At 36.8% G+C, this 19,430-nt stretch overlaps 1 protein-coding gene across 2 annotated transcripts in view; it reads right to left on the reverse strand.

Moving 5' to 3' along the window:
• Positions 1–593: 593 nt before the first annotated feature.
• The window catches only part of LOC127871773 (metastasis-associated protein MTA3-like), a 28,350-nt gene continuing 9,513 nt past the window's right edge, over positions 594–19,430 (reverse strand). The window contains exons 13-19 of one of the 2 annotated variants that reach the window (XM_052414951.1): positions 19,142–19,203; positions 15,187–15,412; positions 14,549–14,743; positions 14,003–14,095; positions 13,087–13,157; positions 5,714–5,844; positions 594–4,513 (exon numbers count right to left, since the gene is read on the reverse strand). In XM_052414951.1, coding sequence (XP_052270911.1) covers positions 4,402–4,513; positions 5,714–5,844; positions 13,087–13,157; positions 14,003–14,095; positions 14,549–14,743; positions 15,187–15,412; positions 19,142–19,203 — 890 coding nt within the window. In that variant the 3' untranslated portion in view covers positions 594–4,401. Of the gene's footprint in view, positions 4,514–5,713; positions 5,845–13,086; positions 13,158–14,002; positions 14,150–14,548; positions 14,744–15,186; positions 15,413–19,141; positions 19,204–19,430 lie in introns of both variants that reach the window. The other variant, XM_052414949.1, reaches the window with a different exon arrangement.

Genomic DNA, 19,430 nt, shown 5'->3' on the forward strand with positions numbered 1-19,430 from the left:
TTTCTATTATTTGACCTAGTGACCTAGTTTTTGACCTAGTGTTTGACCCCAGATGACCCAAATACAATCCCAACCCAGATTTCATCAAGATAAACATTCTGACCAAATTTCATAAAGATTGGATGAAAACTGTGACCTCTACTGTCTACATAAACATATTGTTAACGGTTTTTCTATTATTTGACCTAGTGACCTAGTTTTTCACCCCAGATGACCCAAATACAATCCCAACCCAGATTTCATCAAGATAAACATTCTGACCAAATTTCATAAAGATTGGATGAAAACTGCGACCTCTATTGTCTACACAAGGTTTTTCTATTATTTGACCTAGTGACCTAGTTTTTGACCTTGTGACCTAGTTTTTGACCCCAGATGACCCAAATACAATCCCAACCCAGATTTCATCAAGATAAACATTCTGATCAAATTTCATAAAGATTGGATGAAAACTGTGACCTCTTCTGTCTACACAAACAAATCGTTGACGAGGGCACGCACACACGCACAATGGACATCACACGGTCACATAAGCTCACCATGTCACTTCGTGACAGGTGAGCCAAAAAACAAAGAAATACAAAAGTCGGACATCGTAGAAACATGGTATATTACACTGTTATCATTCTCAATGAGACATCAAATAAATAATGACACCAGGATTAGAATGTCTAAAGGGCGGGGTATTGCTCTCCATAGTTCCAGATTCAGGCAGTCCATTATTGTTATGTGTTATTTCGAACTTTATTCTATAAATTTTAGTATCACGATAAATACTTTTATATAGTTCATTTAGTGTCAACTACATTATAAAACAATATGGCATTTATGACGTGATACATAATACATGGGTTGTTTCTACTAAACTTTCTATAAAATTGAATGTATATTTTTCATTCATTTGATTTGTACATATTTTTGAAACACTAACCAGTAGCCTATGAAATTTTATTAACAATAAAGAGCTTGTTCTTTCAGTCATCAAACATATTCATTCAATTGTGTAGTCATTAAACAGAAAACCTAACACTGCTCACTTATGGGAGCTGTCCATCTACTCTGGAACTATCGTAACACACCCTGCCCATTTTAAGTCACATTCTGAGAACACTGGGCTTAATGCATGTGCGTAAAGTGTCGTCCTGGATTAGCCTCTGCAATCCGCACAGGCAAGTAAGGGACGACACTTTCCGCTTTTATGACATTTTTCGTTTAAAGACTCTTTAGCAAAAATTCAATTTTGGCGGAAAGTGTCGTCCCTGATTGGCCTGTGCGGACTGCATAGGTTAATCTGGGACGACACTTTACGCACATGCATTATGCCCAGTTATCTCAGAACATGACTCTATATCTCGCACACAGGTACAAAGCAGACATGAATACACGTCCCAGTCAAACATTGACTGTCTTTGCACCAAAAAGGCGATACGATGAAAATGTAGGTCACATATACAATCAACAAACGACAGCTCAGCTATCAGCGAAATATCAACATGGCAAGTGAGTCCATAGGCAAACACCATAAACAGTATAAACACATTTGTGCGTTTAATGTGTTAATAATGATCCCAGAATAAGTTATTTCTTTTAACCTGCAACAATTATTTGAAGTATGAGGGCAGATAATCAAAATTAAATTGAAAAAAGTACACAACTTTATATCAAATCTTCAAATCTTCAGCCCAACGAACAGAATGAAAAACGATCACAATATTAACATCGGGCGTGGAAAAATAAATAAGTACACAATCTATCAAATTATCAATATCCTGTCATTGTTTGTAATGGAAACATATATGCTAAATCAAGGCAGGTATAATACAAACCTTACCAATAAGGATACCTAAATTTCTTTTGTCAAAGTAAATATCCAACAACATCAAAATCTATGTACAACAACTGGTCAACCAAGTTTGGCATGTATGTCGCGTCAGCCCAACTCCTAGAGTAGTCAACCATTTTCTCAGAGTTTACACGCTTTTAGTCTCTTTTGGCCCCGATATTGTGTATTAATATGTAGTTGATATTGTAATATATGATATAAATATTGAAGGCAGTTGAGAGGTATAGTTAATATTGCGCCCTGCAGACAGTAATGTCTCATGCAACCTAAGTGGAAACCTCTTTCAAGGGGGGATAAAATAAACTGTATCCCAAAAGATGCATATGATGTCAATTTTCTTATACCAAACAAACAAGGCTGTACTCCACATAACAACCAAGTGGAACTTCACATTTCATATGAAAATCAAGGACTCGTCAACTTTGTTTTATATAATTAAGTACGCGACTAAAGATAATGAGCTGGAACCGATTTCTTTAAATCCATTCTACTACTTTTAGCCCTACACTCCGGTATATTTAAATTTGTAGCATGATTGGGACATAATTCTTTTTAACCTCATGGCAGGCATTAGTTAATGGAAATCATACATGGGAAAGTCCTGTGAGGTATAATAAAGTGCATATATACCATATATACTCCTCATTTACGTATGAAAATCAGGAAACAACACTACATCCCTTCTAAGAACTGAACTGATTCTAGCTGCAGTCACTCCAACACACAGTGGTAGCTATATGAGCCACGTTCTGATAAAACTGGGCTTATTGCATGTGCGTAAAGTGTCATCCCAGATCAGCCAGTGCAGTCCGCACAGGCTTATCAGGAATGACACTTTCCGCTTAAACTAGATTTTCGGTAAAAAGAGACTTCCTTTAAACGAAAAATACCATTAAAGCGGAAAGTGTCGTCCCTGATTAGCCTGTGCGGACTGCACAGGCTAATCTGGGACAACACTTTACGCACATGCATTTTGCCCAATTTTCTCAGAACAAGGCTCATATAGACAATGTAACATTATTTCCTTACACTCACTATGTTTAGATGGATACAGCTATGTAAAGTCAGTGTTACTAGTAGTTGACAAAGTGTGAGGGTAAAAATACAAGTGTTAGTACACTGTATAAGCATCTTGTTTTTGATTTCAAATTATAACTCACAACATATATTGGCACATTTGGTTGTCAACAGAAAAACATTTGATAATATAAAAGCCATCATCTTAAATTTGATTCTAAGAATTTGTTAGGTTATTCTTTGTTTGTTTTCAACATGATTCAAATCAATTCATACACAAAATTTCATGATAAAAAACATGCTGTGTTCACCAAGGAACAACTTAAAAGTTTATTAAAGCAAAGGCTAATAATATATTTGGAAAAAGAAATTAAGCATAATTGAAGGTAGAATTGATATGTTGGATCCTATGTATCTGATAAACGTTGATCTAATTACTTATAAGTTCAATAATGTTGCATTGAACAAATATTTATTTTACATGTCAGAATACAGACTCATTGATCAAAAATATTTTAAATAAGAGACAAGGGCAGTTTTTGATGAATAACTAAAACACGTTATTTGAAAGCCAAAAAAAAGGATTCAAATACCTGCTAGCAAAACGCACAAATCATGCAATACTATTTACAGATTTATCATTTAAATACTAAACGAATATGTAACTTAGCCCACAACCAACTCAGATATGGTTTGACATAATCAAGTCTCATATATATGCAAGCATCATCTTTTCACATGGGTTTGTGCTTATGTAGAAAACCATATTCAAGCTTTTAACCCTTTCAGTGCGGGAACCAAATTTTGAAGGCCTTTGCAAACAGTTTGGATCCAGATGAGACGCCACAGAATGTGGCGTCTCATCAGGATCCAAACTGTTTGCTATTCTGATAGTATTCTTTGAAAAAAATCGAAGAATATGCTAATTTTAGAAATTCAGCAGACGACATTTTAGCAGAAGACAATTTCCCAGCATGCAAAGGGTTAACTGTAAATACTATGAGGCAGAAGCAGCTTATTCAATCAGAGCATTTTGAACATGAACAGAGCAATGTGAAAATGGCTCTTATGACATATGCCACCAGGCTAGCACCAGCCAAGCCTGCGCATCTGCACAGTCTGGAAAGGAGCTACCCTGCCCGCGTTTGAGACCATGTAACTGTTTGTCACTTTATAACTTACAGCCTACACCCATTTGTGCATTATGTGGCTATGATGTTCATCTCTGAAAACAGTTTTGTTTTCTGAATGGATTTGAAATGCACAAATTTCATTTATCTACAGAATACATAATTATTTTATGTCATTTCCATCCAGGAGTTATTTAGTTTGCAGCAAAAAAGCTATTATATTCAAACTCTGAATGTAAATGTCTATGACGAAGTGAGGATTGTGATTTTGGCACCCAAGTTTGCCCCAATGCCTACTTAACAGGTTCCAAGAGGCCTTGATCACTGATGAGTCACACCCTAAATATCCCCAAGGGTCAAGGTCGAGGTCAACACCAGGCTGTGTCCAGTTTGCAGAGGTCAAAGTCATGACTATTCCAGAACCACAACGTCTTCTCCGAGTGGAGGCTTCACTTGCAGCGACCTCCATGGATTGCGAGCAGCCCTTTTGAACTCTGTGTTAGGTAACTGCTTCCGAAGCTTCCTGGGAGAAGAAACAAAGTCAGTGTAATACTAGGCTTTACAAAATTAGTTTAGTTTAAATAAAACATTTATTTTACCCTTTACCACTTAGAAACGTATTTTAAATGTTTGTAGTCCCTTAGTTATATTTAACTAAAGACCTTTTTGACTAGATTCAAGTTTTTAAGGCTTCAATTCCAACAATAAGCTTCTGATGAGCAGCAAACAGCATAAAATCTCAACAGACTGCGAGTTACTCACAGGCTGTTCTGGTTTTATGCTGTTTCAACATTTTCATTTTGCTTCTAAGTGGGAAAGGGTTAAGCTTGATTTTAGCAAAGGCCTAAGGCTGATTTCAGAGCTCTTGAGTCTGTTTCCTACGTAGAACCAGTATTTGGTGTCAATTGGGGGGAAATATAAAGAAAACTCACACAGTGAGGATAAAACCCATGACCTTTTGGTTGCTAGGGGGAACCCAACTCCACTAGGCCACAGCAACCCTTTACAAGAGAATAACTGTCATTAAGGACTATGATACTAGGTTTTACATGATTGGCAGTGTTGTTCAGGACAAAGTAGTAACGCAATATATTGTCCCAACATATAACAAGAAACTGTCGGAGACGGGTGATGCTCCCCAAAGATTTTTTTTGTCACAATATTGCACTATATATTCAGATAAAAGGAAACGTCTTGACGGGCATAACTTTGGACAAAATAATACGATGGATGGTTTAGCAACTTAAATATTTCAAAGGGCCATAACTCTCTAAATAAATCATCTAACCAGAACCCACAAATAACATGCGCATCTCCTCAAGGTAGTTAAGTTTCCCATAAAGCTTCATTGAATTCCAGTCAGTAGTTGGGGAGAAAAAGCCCAGACAAGATTTGCACTGTATGTACAGTTTATAGAAAATTTCAAAGGGCCATAACTCTGTGAAAAATCATCTGACCATATATGCACATCTCCTGTTGGTAGTGAAGCTTCACATAAAGTTATATTGAATTCCCGTTATAAGTTGTTGAGAAATAGCTCGGACAAAAATTCCACTATATGTACAATGGACAATTTCAAAGGGCCATAACTCTGTGAAAAATCATGCGATCAGAACCGGCTGATAATATGCACATCTCCTCTTGGTTGTGAAGCTTCCCATAAAGTTTAATTGAATTCCGGTCATTAATTGCTAAGAAATTATGTTGTAATAAAACGAAGTACTTTGTGTTGTTGGTAGAAATGAAGTACACATCATCGGGCGCATCTATCCAGCTGAACATCTGCATACCCTTGAGGCCCTTAGGGAGCATGCGACCTCGCCCATTCATCTGATGGTTAAGCATACCAGGACGCTGAAAAAGTACATGAAAATAATAATGTAAGATGTTCAATGAAGCAGGGGTTTTTTTTACTAAGAAAGTGACGCCGATATTCGGCGTCTTCCCCTACCAGAATTTTTCCCCTAAAAATACCATTTCCCCTCCAAATATATATATTTTTTCACCAAAATATAATATTTTACCCTCAAGGAAATGTTTTTCTTTCTTTTGGGAAGTCGACACTTATCCAATTTGTACCATGTACAACGCTCTCGCTCTCTCTCTCTTCCGACGAACACTCAAATCTGGGAATCCCAGTGATTCTATATATAGCTCTTAAATTACGTCATGGAAACCGGGCAACTAATCGTATTAATCATGTGACTATTTTACTGGATTCCGGTCTTGCGCGAGAAGGGTGTTTCGTCAATTAATTACCGGAAACCAGTCGAGTTTTCATCCGGGTTATGTGAAAGCCAAGATAAAAACGTTAAAACAGAAAAAAGTCTCACAATTGGTGTTCATACACGAACAAAATAAAACGTTCGGACTCGGAAAAAATTAATTGCGTTGACGCATTTTTTAAGAATGAATCATCAAAAACCGTTGAAACCCAGCAGGATTCGGAGGTACATGTAATCAACATCGATTAATACTGTCGGATTATTGTGAAAGTAAAAGTAGACAATCGGCAGCTGCCGCACCTTTCCCTGCCAATACTGTAGCAGATCTAGATCGTCAACCCATTCATCATGAAATTGAAATCATAGTATTGACATCGTTCCCCGGCCCCAGTTGAAAACATTTCCCATTATTAGATCTACACCTGCAACTTTTTTAGGACTTTGCCTTTAATATCATACTTGTTTATGTGTTTAAGAACAAAAAGGTCAGAGACATGCCTCTTTTTCTAAAAAAAACCTGAAGTCTGTAGGTGAGTTATTGACATTGAAATGAACAGTTTTTATTTTTTCCCCAAATATGTCTCTTTCGCGCTCGATTTTCCCCTTTAACCCAGCGTCCAGCGTCTTCCCCTTTTCCTAAAAAAAAACCCTGAATGAAGCAATGTGAACATAACATTTGTGTCACAAATTGAAATGAATTTGAAACAATTGTGGTGAAGATCGGATGAAATCTACTTTAAGTAGAGAGCCGACACCAAGCTCAATGTTTAAAACGCACTAAGTGACCCCGTGACCTAGTTTTTTACCTGCCATGACCCATTTTTGAACTTGGCCTAGACATCATCTAGATACAACTTCTGACCAAGTTTGGTGAAGCTCGGATGAAAACTACTTGAATTAGAGAGCGGACACCATGCTCAATGTTTAAAACGCACTAAGTGACCCAGTGACCTAGTTTTTGACCCAGCATGACCCATATTCGAAATTGACCTAGACATCATCTAGATACAAAATCTGACCAAGTTTGGTGTGGATCTGATGAAAACAACTTGAAATAGCGAGTGGACACTAAATACGGACCGACAGACCGACCGACAGACAAGCTCACACCTATATACCCCCCAAAACTTCGTTTGTGGGGGTATAATAAAATGGTGAAAAAAGATTTTGTGTTTTCTTTAAAAGACTGTTTATAGTCTAAGGCAGTGATTTCATTTTTATAACAAGGCTATATCTATACCTGTCCACCTTGTATAACATTAATGGTTTAACAAATCTTATAGATGTCAGAATCATAACCTATCCAATGATTATGGAATTCAGTGTCCAATGTTCAGATTTTATTTTAACATAACTAAAACTTCATATTAAGGATATGGAGGTATCTATGGCACTTAAAATAAATAGTTTACTTCAGAGAACCTGTGACATTGACCTTTGACCTATTGACCTCAGAACTGATAGGCTTCTAAATTATCTTTCTAGAGACCATCAAACCAATTTTGCTTAGATGAAGGTCAAAGGGTTCTTTAGATATCTTGCAAAGACAAATGATAACAAGCCACGTGTTTGTGAAACACTATGTCCCCATATATTTGACCTTTGACCTTGAAGGATGACCTTGACCTTTCACCACTCAATCATCTATTTTCTTTTTAAAGGTGAAGGGACTCTCATTTTCAATCACAAAGGAGGGAGGGGTGGAGTGAAGAGGGGTGCATTGTGTGGGGATGTGGACATTTATTACATTATCTTCCAAAAATGGGAAAAAAATATTTAAAAAATGGGGGGGGGGGTGGGGGGGGGGGGGGGGTGGGATGGTGGGGATTCTTGGGTGCGATGGTTGGACGGTATTTCAAACAGAAAACGGTTTTTTAACCGTTTCCAAAAAAAATGGGGGGTGAGGTGGGGGGGGGGGGTATAGTGTGAGGGTGTGGTGGTAATTTGTGAGATGATGTTATAAAAAAAAAATAAAAAAAAATTAGGGGGGGATTCGGGTGGGGGGAGGGGGGGTGGGGGGGGATTCTTGGGTGTGATGGTTGGACGGTATTTCAAACATAAAATAATCAAAATAAATAGGTTTGTTTTTTAACCGTTTAAAAAAAATTATTTGGGGAGGGGGTGGGGTGGGGTGGGGGGGTATAGTGTGAGGGTGTGGTGGTCATTTGTGAGATGATCTTAAAAAAAAACAACAAGGGACAAAATTGTCACAAAACCAGGTTTTCATTGTGAAAAAAAAATCTGATAAATCGAGAAAACTCAAACTGAACTTTTGAAATGAACAAACAAAATTAACCCCCTTTGTAAGTTTGTTTAAAAAAAATCTATTTTTAGTCGTGGCGACCTTGACATTGGAGATATTGACGTGATTCTTTCGTGCAACACACCCTCCCATGATGGTGAACAAATGTGCCAAATGATTTTAAAATCTCACAATGAATGACATAGTTATGGCCAGGACAAGCTCATTTATGGCCATTTTTGACCTTTGAACTCAAAGTGTGACCTTGACCTTGGAGATATCGACGTAATTATTTCGTGCGACACACCGTCCAATGATGGTGAACAAATGTGCCAAATGATTTTAAAATCTGACAATGAACAACATAGTTATGGCCCGGACAAGCTTGTTCCGCCCGCCCGCCAGCCAGCCCGCCCGCATTCGCCAATCTAATAACCAGTTTTTTCCTTCGGAAAACCTGGTTAAAAAATAGGGGGGGGGGGGGAGGGGGTGTCACGGGCGATGGTTTGGGTGGAGTCTATTGTTGAATGTCAGGTAAGAGTAGTTTTGTCAAAAAATCAATCAATTCTAATCATAAATAAAGAAGTTATGGCAATTTTAGCAAAAATTTAATTATTTGACCTTGAGAGTCAAGGTCATCCAAAGGTCAAGGTAAAATTCAACTTGCCAGGTACAGTAACCTCATGATAGCATGAAAGTATTTGAAGTTTGAAAGCAATAGCCTTGATACTTAAGAAGTAAAGTGGATCGAAACACAAAATTTAACCATATATTCAAAGTTACTAAGTCAAAAAAGGGCCATAATTCCGTAAAAATGACATCCAGAGTTATGCAACTTGTCCTTTTACTGTACCCTTATGATAGTTTGCGAGTGTTCCAAGTATGAAAGCAATATCTATGATACTTTAGGGGTAAAGTGGACCAAAACACAAAACTTAACCAAACTTTCAATTTTCTAATTATAAAGGCAGGGGTGGCGAAATCTAAAAAAAATATACTTGTCCACGGACAACCATTTAGGAAATTTAACTTGTCCGTTGCTGAACTACACTTGTCCGTTAATGTTTATATAAATTATAAACGCATTTATTAATTAATGTAAAACAATGTGGAATATACCAAAATGAGTATGATTTGCTAGTTTTGTTTATAGTTTAATTTCAATAGTTCATTCATTATAGCAGTATATTATAAACAATATAAAGACTTTCTAAAACTTTTAATCTTGCAAAGCTAGTGTTATTAAAACATGTGTTGAACATAAGTGCACCGTAATCTTAACAAATTAAACTAGTTCAATATGTCGACCTCATCGGACTGAGGCTGTGCGCCGCTACTGGTAGCAATTTGATTATCATCAACTGGTAACCATTGAAAATCTGTTAGCCAAGTTTCTTGAAAAGTTCTGGTGCGTTTAATAGATCATATTTTTTTATCATAATCTTTGTTAGTTTTTTTGGGAGGTGGACTGCTCAAAGCTTCGGGTTTTTGCTCCGTTGTTGAAGATTTAAAAAAACTAAATGTTCCATTTTTACCATTAAAGTCGTCTTAAATAACAAGGTACACCGTGTTTTGATTATCTTCCGTTGATACTTTTTATTTCTGTCTGATTGTAAAAATAAAGAAACCAGTCTGTACACTGTCTAACAGTCAGGCCGAATGTTTAAAATGCGGCATGTTCCTGGTCTCTTATAGAATAAGGGAGATCACTGCGCAGGAGAGTGCCCGTATTTTAGCTTGATTGCTCCGCAAATAGCACTGACAATGTAATCGCATGTCAACATCCGGTTTTGTAAAACTTAATTATGGCTTTAATACAATGTATTTTTTTGTATACCTGGACCCGACTTTTAAAAAACTTGTTGTCCACGGACAACTTAATTGAAAAAAATCAGTTGCCCAGACAAGCAAATGTACGACTCGGGCAACTCGGACATTTGATTTCGCCACCCCTGAAAGGGCCCATAATTCCGTCCAAATGCCAGTCAGAGTTACATAACTTTGCCTGCACAGTCCCCTTACGATAGTTAATAAGTGTTGCAAGTATGATAGCTTTGATACTGTAGGAATAAAGTGGACCTAAACACAAAACATAACCAAATTTTCAATTTTCTAAGTATAAAAAGGGCACATAATTCTGTCAAAATGCCAGTCAGAGTTACATTACTTTGCCTGCAGAGTCCCCTTATGATAGTTAGTAAGTGTTGCAAGTATGAAAGCAATAGTTTTGATACTTAAGGAATAAAATGGACCTAAACACAAAACTTAACCAAAATTTTCAATTTTCTAAGTATAACAAGAGTGCCAAACTGTCACAAGATACGCCCGTTTTAAGACTTTGGACAACTTGATAACTTTACCATGACCCATATTTGAACTTGACCTACATATCATCTAGACACAACTTCTGACCAAAGTTGGTGAAGATCTGATGAAAACTACTTCAATTAGAGAGCAGACACCATGCTAAATGCTTGAAATGCACTACGGGACCTCGTGACCTAGTTTTTAACCTGGCAAGACCCATATTTGAACTTGACCTACATGTAGATATTGTCTAGACACAACTTCTGACCAAAGTTGGTGAAGATCGGATGAAAACTACTTCAATTAGAGAGCACTTGCTAAATGCTTGAAATGGTTTAAGTGACCCTGTGACCTAGTTTTTGACCTGGAATGACCCATATTCCAACTTGACCTAAATACTGTCTAGATACAACTTCTGACCAAGTTTGGTGAAGATTGGATGAAAACTACTTCAATTAGAGAGTGGACACCATGCTAAATGCTTGAAATGCACTAAGTGACCCTGTGACCTAGTTTTTGACCCAGCATGACCCATATTCGAACTTGACCTAGATATTGTCTAGATACAACTTCTGACCAAGTTTGGTGAAGATCGGATGAATACAATTTGAATTAGAGTCCGGACAAAGTGGCGCCGTTGAAAATGCACTAATTGACCCTATGACCTAGTTTTTGACCCGGCATGACCCATATTCGAACTTGGCCTAGATATCAACTAGATGCAACTGCTGACCAAGTTTGGTGAAGATCGGATGAATACAATTTGAAATAGAGTCCGGACAAAGTGGCCCCTTTGAAAATGCACTTATTGACCCTATGACCTAGTTTTTGACCCGGCATGACCCATATTCGAACTTGGCCTAGATATCAACTAGATGCAACTGCTGACCAAGTTTGGTGAAGATCGGATGAATACAATTTGAATTAGAGTCCGGACAAAGTGATGCCTTCCGCCCGCCGCCCGCCGCCCGCCCGCCCGCCGCCAAGGGGTTTCACATAATACGTCCCGTATTTATACGGGCGTATAAAAAGGGCACATAATTCTGTCAAAATGCACGCCAGAGTTATCTAAATTTGCCTGCCCTGTCCCCTCATGATAGTAAGTAAGTGTACCAAGTTTGAATGCAATAGCATTGATACTTTCTGAAAAAAGTGGACCTAAACGCAAAACTTAACCAAAATTTTCAATTTTCTAAGTATAAAAATGGCACATAATTCAGTCAAAATGCATGCCAGAGTTATCTAACTTTGCCTGCCCAGTCCCCTCATGATAGTAAGTAAGTGTACCAAGTTTGAATGCAATAGCATTGATACTTTCTGAGAAAAGTGGACCTAAACGCAAAACTTAACCGGACGCCAACGCCGACGCCAAGGTGATGACAATAGCTCATAATTTTTTTTCAAACAAGATGTGTTTGTGAAACACAATGTCCCCCTATATGATGTTTGACCTTGTAGATGACCTTGACATTGACCCTTAACCACTCAAAATGTGCAGCTCCATGAGATACACATGCATTTCAAATATAAAATTGCTAGCTTCAATATTGCAGAAGTGACATTACATGAGCGATTTTGACCCATATATTTGACCTTGAAGGATGACCTTGACCTTGAACTTTCACCACTAAAAATGTGCAGCTCCATGAGAAACACATGCATGTTAAATATCAAGTTGCTATCTTCAATATTGCAAAAGTATTCATAAAATTAGCGATTTGGGCCACATATCTTTGACCTCTGACCTTGAAGGATGACCTTGACCTTGACCCACTCAAAATGTGCAGCTCCATGAGATACACATGCATGCCAAATATCAAGTTGCTATCTTCAATATTGCAAAAGTACTCATAAAATGAGCGATTTTGGCCGCATATATTTGACATCTGACCTTGAAGGATGACCTTGACCTTTCACCACTCAAATTGTGCAGCTCCATGAGATACACATGCATGCCAAATATCAAGTTGCTATCTTGAATATTGAAATACTGCAAAAGTGTACATTAAATGAGCGATTTTGACCCATGTATTTGACCTTTGACCTTGAAGGATGACCTTGACCTTTCACCATTCAAAATGTGCAGCTCCATGAGATACATATGCATGCCAAATATCAAGTTCCTATCTTCAATATTGCAAAAGTTATTGCAAATGTTAAAGTTGGCGCAAACCAACCAACCAACAGACAGGGCAAAAACAATATGTCCCCCACTACTATAGTGGGGGACATAAAAATAGATGAGCTAATAAATCAAAGTGCACATATCACGACCAATGGTTTTACAACACAACATTCAAACTTGCTACTAATGTATTTTACCATCTGCGGCCTCATGACTAGATTAGCCTGCTGTCTCAGGATGCCCATGTTGGGTCGCTTGGCTGATGGAGCTGTAACAGATATGCATCACTTGGTTTTTTAATCTAATTTTTTACGTTTCTATTTTCATACGAGTGCCATGAAGTCATCACTCACCAACAAAATATTGCTTTTGTTACATACCAAATGTTTCAAATTGACCAATTAATATGTTGCTTTATTGAACTGAAATAAGAATTCCAAGAAGGCACTTTCCAGATTTTGTGTGTTCCAATTGACAAAGTTTTATCATGATTGATTCATAAATGTCTATGGTAGTAACAGGATTTTTCAGATTTAACCTGGTGACCTACTTTTTGGACAAAAGTATAAAAGACACATATGACCCAGATTCAAACACTGCTTCACGTTATCAAAATAAAGTTTTATCCTAGTTATATGAAGATTGCATCATAAAGGCTCGCTTACTAACAAAATTCCTGAACTCGTTTAATAAAATATGGTATGATATGACAACTCGTGCCAGATCCTATATAAACATAATTAACCTTAAGCACTTTGTGCTCAGGTGAGCTAAAATCAAGGAATATGATACTAAAAGAATTTCGGCATTTTATTTCAAGTGTATTGAGATTTAATTAAGGCATGTTATGTCTTGGTTGTTTGACTTGATTGACCAGTACAACAATATTAAAGTATTAATCAATTTGTCGTGTCAGGCTTGGTTAAACATTCTATAGAATGCACTTATTTCTAAGAACTTACATACTTCACATTTGTTACAATGAAAAAGTAGCAAAACACAAACAGATTATCATCTTTTTCTTATGGATGCTTTAGCCTCTAGAGTATCACTAAATGAGACCCAACTAACAGTCTGTACTTGGCTCTAAACAAAAATGTCCCACTCCCTTACCAGAATCTATGCCATTGCTATGCTCATAGCCTCTCTTTTTCATTATTGAAGGCCCAGTATTAGGAGACTTATTCACAGAGTCCATGCCCTTCTCTGAAATATTCACATCCGAATTAGCGAGTGAATTTAGCTCGAGAAACTGCATTCCTGAAAACAGAAATCTCTTTTTAATGTCAACCAAAAAAAAAAGCAATGAGAACCTTCCAAATATTCCTAGATGTTAAGCATAACATACTACACTATTTATAGCCAACTAAACTTAGCTTGTTTATTAAAACATTCACTTCAATAAGAACACTATATTTGCTAAATAATCAATAATTTTTTTTAATTAAAACCAGCATAAAAATTAGCGTCCCAACAAAAAATCTGATCAAAAAAGGTGATTGAGTATCAAAACCTCACATTGGTAAACTAATGTATAATCGAGTCCCAAACATTTTCCCCTGGCATTTGTCAAATCAAAACAGAATACTTCAGTCTATAGAAACAATAATGTACACAGAATACAAGGCCAGACAACTGAGCAACTTTGTAGTGGCTTACGTTTGGATGGTGAGAGGGGTGGGAACATTAGCTTGTCTGGCTGTTTTGCAGGCCCATTGGGGCGCTCCAGGATGGCCGGTTTCTGCTGGTTCACGTCTATGCCAAGCCGTCCGACCACTGGCTGTATGCGGGTCCTGGCTGTTAAATGCTTTGGCAACTTGTAGTTGCCTCCCTTCTCAGATAATCTTGCCTGACCTGAAAGCAAATCAATGAATATAATATATACAAGAAAAAGAACTAGAGCTTTGTCGCACAACTGACTATTACCCTGACATAGCTTTGTGACTGCCATTCAGGATTAAAATGGCAGCATTTCCACATGAACAAGTTTTTTTTTTTCATTTATGATTGAAAGTTGGCAACAAACAAATTTAATTCAAATAAATGCATTATGTCATTTTATAAATATTTTGATATTCAGACGGAATTATTGCGAATTACAATTAAACAATAGGAACAACTTATGATGGTGATACAAGCAATCAAAATTGCCATGACTAAAAGTCAAAGTCATAACCAATTATCACAACTGTAAAGCAGTTTGATAAAGGCGTCACAGTTCGATAAACATACAACTTAGCAGTGGATCTTGAAATAACAGGGGTTTGCATTACATCTACCAACACATATGTACTTACATTCTTGTTTGATGACTGCGACATTTATGGGTATGAAGGGAGCCCGGGCTGAGTGGCGCGGTCGCAGGAGATCCTTGCATAGGTACCTCGAGATTCGAGTGAGCGCGCTGGTAACGAGACAGAACGCAGCGCGGGTCTTCATAACAGGGCGTGGGCTTCCTGCCCTAATTGCAAGCCCGTGGGCTGTGGCCAGGTGGCGGGCTAGATGAGTTTTTAATCTGAACTCCTGGAATTGACCATTGGAAAATTTGTTTAAACATTTTTTTTACAGAAATTTACAAAATATTTCTTTACATTAACACTATGCATGGACTGGAAGGAAAACTAAGGAGGGCCCTCTCCATAAATATGTTTCATCTGGATATATAAATTCATGAAATTTCATCAATATTTGTGTTAACACTATCATAATGCAAAATTGTGAGACAAAATGTTGCAAGATTATTTGCAAGAAATAATGAAGGAGGTTCATGACACGAAAGAACAAGAGATGTGTTTGTCAGAAACACAATGCCCCCTACTGCGCCGCATTGAAATAAAATTTCTATTTATCAATTGGCATCTATAGAAATCATCTCCCTTTAAAGGTTATTACTTCCCTTGAATTTTGTCCAATCCAATGACAACCAATGCCTGTGGTTTAAAAGGGATCATAGCCAGAGTTGATCATGTATCTATGGACATAAGTCCACAGGTATGTAATGAACATCAAAGAAATTATAATTATATCATTTAAAAAAAAACTTTGAAAAATCAATCATTTGGGTTATAAATAATCAAAATATTAAATCTGTACAGCAACTGTGAAAAGAACTTCAAATCTTGGTAAGGAAATATATAAATGAGATTTATAATTATATAAATTACTTCCCTTGAAAATAATTGTCTGTAACAAATCTCTATTTTTAGTAGCAAAAAATTAAAAGCCACTACCGTGACTGAAGATTCACCACTCAAACTGTGCAGCTCCATGAGATACACATGCATGCCAAATATATAAAGTGGCTATGTTCAATTTTGAATAATTTTCTCCCTTTTTAAAGCTTATTACTTCCCTTAAATCTGTATTTTTTACCGTAGACCGTAAAGGATGACCTTGACCTTTTACCACAATGTGTTTGTTAGAAACACAATGCCGCCTACTGCGCCCCTTTGATTTATTTAACAAAAATATATACGTGGGCAGGTCAGATAACTATGCCCATTTAAAGCTTATTACTTCCCTTGACTTTGTTTTTTCGACCCTAGACCTTGAAGGATGATGTAAACCTTGAAATTTTACCACTCAAAATGTGAAGCTCCATGAGATACACATGCATGCCAAATATCAAGGTGCTATCTTCAATATTTAAAAAGTTATGGCCAATATTAAAGTTTTTTTTGGGACGGACGGACAGACACACTGACTGACAGACATTTCAACTGCTATATGCCACCCTACCGGGGGCATAAAAACAAAAAATTAAATCAAGATTTTCAAGTGAAAACAGTGTTTTTTAATGCAAACAAAGGTAAACAAGAGGAAAACAGAGCAGATGACAAAAATGGGTCACTGTAGAGTATGATAGAAACGATGAACAAGAAAATTCATTAATCAAGTTAAAGAGGTTACAACAATAGACAGTTGTCAAATAATGGGTGCTAATTGCATAGGTCAATAAGGTTATAAAACATTGCAGACTCCAATATATTTACTTAACAAGAGCACCGCCTTGCGGGTGCAGACCGCTCATCTATTTTCTTTTTAAAGGTGAAGGGACTCTCATTTTCAATCACAAAGGAGGGAGGGGCGGAGTGAAGAGGGGTGTATAGTGTGGGGGTGTGGAATTTATTACATTATCTTCCAAAAATGCGGAAAAAAAATCGGGGGGGGGGGGGGTTAGGGGGGTGGGGGGGTGGGGGGGAGTGGAGGGGGATATTTGGGTGCGATGGTTGGACGGTATTTCAAACAAGAAATAATAAAAATAAATATTTGTGTTTTTTAAACCGTTTCAAAATAAAATCAAATTGGGGGGTGGGGTGGGGGTAAAGTGTGAGTGTGTGGTGGTAATTTGTGAGATGATCTTAAAAAAAAAAAAAAAAAAAATAAGGGGGGGGGGGGGGGAGGGCACAGGGGATTGTTTGGGTGGAGTCTATTGTGGTATGTCAGGTAAGAGTAGTTTTGTCAAAGTATCAATCAAATCAAATCTAATCATAAATAAAGAAGTTATGGCAATTTTAGCAAAATTTAATAATTTGAGGTCATTCAAAGGTCAAGGTAAAATTCAACTTGCCAGGAACAGTAACCTCATGATAGCATGAAAGTATTTGAAGTTTGAAAGCAATAGCCTTGATACTTAAGAAGTAAAGTGGATCGAAACACAAAATTTAACCATATATTCAAAGTTACTAAGTCAAAAAAGGGCCATAATCACGTAAAAATGACAACCAGAGTTATGCAACTTGTCCTTTTACTGTACCCTTATGATAGTTTGCGAGTGTTTCAAGTATGAAAGCAATATCTATGATACTTTAGGGGTAAAGTGGACCAAAACACAAAACTTAACCAAATTTTCAATTTTCTAAGTATAAAAAGGGCACATAATTCTGTCAAAATGCCAGTCAGAGTTACATTACTTTGCCTGCACAGTCCCCTTATGATAGTTAATAAGTGTTGCAAGTATGAAAGCAATAGCTTTGATACTGTAGGAATAAAGTGGACCTAAACACAAAACTTAACCAAATTTTCAATTTTCTAAGCATAAAAAGGGCACATAATTCTGTCAAAATCAGGCTTTTTCCGCTCCATTTTGGGAATATGCCACACTGGAATTTTGGGAATTTCGCGTCGTGAAAACCCCCATTTTGGGAAAAAAATTATTCGCAAAATTGGCTCAATTGGGAAAAATTATCGCATGTAAATAGTGTTTCTTATATTTCAAAGAAGCCGTTAACTGGTAAATAACGACTATTTTGATAACTTATTATTAAAATTTTACAAAGTATTATGAACATGTGAGATAACTGCAGGTTTTTTAATCTGAATTTGGGAAAAAGGCCTGGCCTTTTTTGAGGTGAAAAAAATCGTGCGAAGCGCCGGATTTTGAGGAAAATAAGGAAAGTCTTAAATAATAATAACATATTTTACAGTCTTTAAAACAAATTCAAGGCAACAGATTCTTAAATTATGCAACACTTTCTGTTTTCTACACCAGATCAGGTTAACTTATATATTTTAAGGTAAAAAAAAAATAAAAATTTTTTTTTTTTTTTTTTTTTTGGAATTGGGATTTTTTTTTTCAATTGGGAAAAAAACTACCAGATTTGCATTGGGAATGGGGCCGAATTTCGGACCCGTGGCATGGGGCGGAAAAAGCCTGAAAATGCACGCCAGATTTATCTAACTTTGCCTGCCCAGTCCCCTCATGATAGTAAGTAAGTGTACCAAGTTTGAATGCCATAGCATTGATACTTTCCGAGAAAAGTGGACCTAAACGCAAAACTTAACAAAATTTTTCAATTTTCTAAGTATAAAAAGGGCACATAATTCTGTCAAAATGCACGCCAGAGTTATCTAACTTTGCCTGCCCAGTCCCCTCATGATAGTTAGTAAGTGTACCAAGTTTGAATGCAATAGCATTGATACTTTCTGAGAAAAGTGGACCTAAACGCAAAACTTAACCGGAAGCCGACGCCAACGCCGACGCCAAGGTGATGACAATAGCTCATATTTTTTTTTCAAAAAATAGATGAGCTAAAAAACCTTGGACATAAAATCTTGGACCAAACCAATGATGGAGGTATGTTCTTTCTTTCTGGATATTAATTGTGATGAATTGATTTAACAAGCTCATAGGCTTATTTGTAAGATTATAAAAGTGTTGGATGCTGTTCAAAGAGAGCAGGGAAAAAATCAGTATTTCTGCAACATGGGCCATTATATAATTTTATGTACTTGTTAATAATGCTGCCTTACCTTTCCACAACCTGTGATTGTGCACCTATGAAGACGCAGCAAGTTGTTTTGAGCTACCCTTTCTGCAAATGCAAAAACATGTCATAAATATCAGGGCTTTCATTAGTTGTTATGTTTTGACTTCCTTTAGTGGCACTAAAATTGACATGCACGAGTCATTTTGATTAGCCAAAATTGGTTAAATAAAAAAATACATAATAAATTGTCTAATGAGGTATTATTATGCCCATTTATTCATGGATAAATCATTACAAGCCCTTTTTATAAATTTAAAGAACAAAATCCTTGA

This window comes from Dreissena polymorpha, chromosome 3, assembly GCF_020536995.1.
Source record: "Dreissena polymorpha isolate Duluth1 chromosome 3, UMN_Dpol_1.0, whole genome shotgun sequence".
In the NCBI taxonomy this organism is placed as follows: domain Eukaryota; kingdom Metazoa; phylum Mollusca; class Bivalvia; order Myida; family Dreissenidae; genus Dreissena; species Dreissena polymorpha.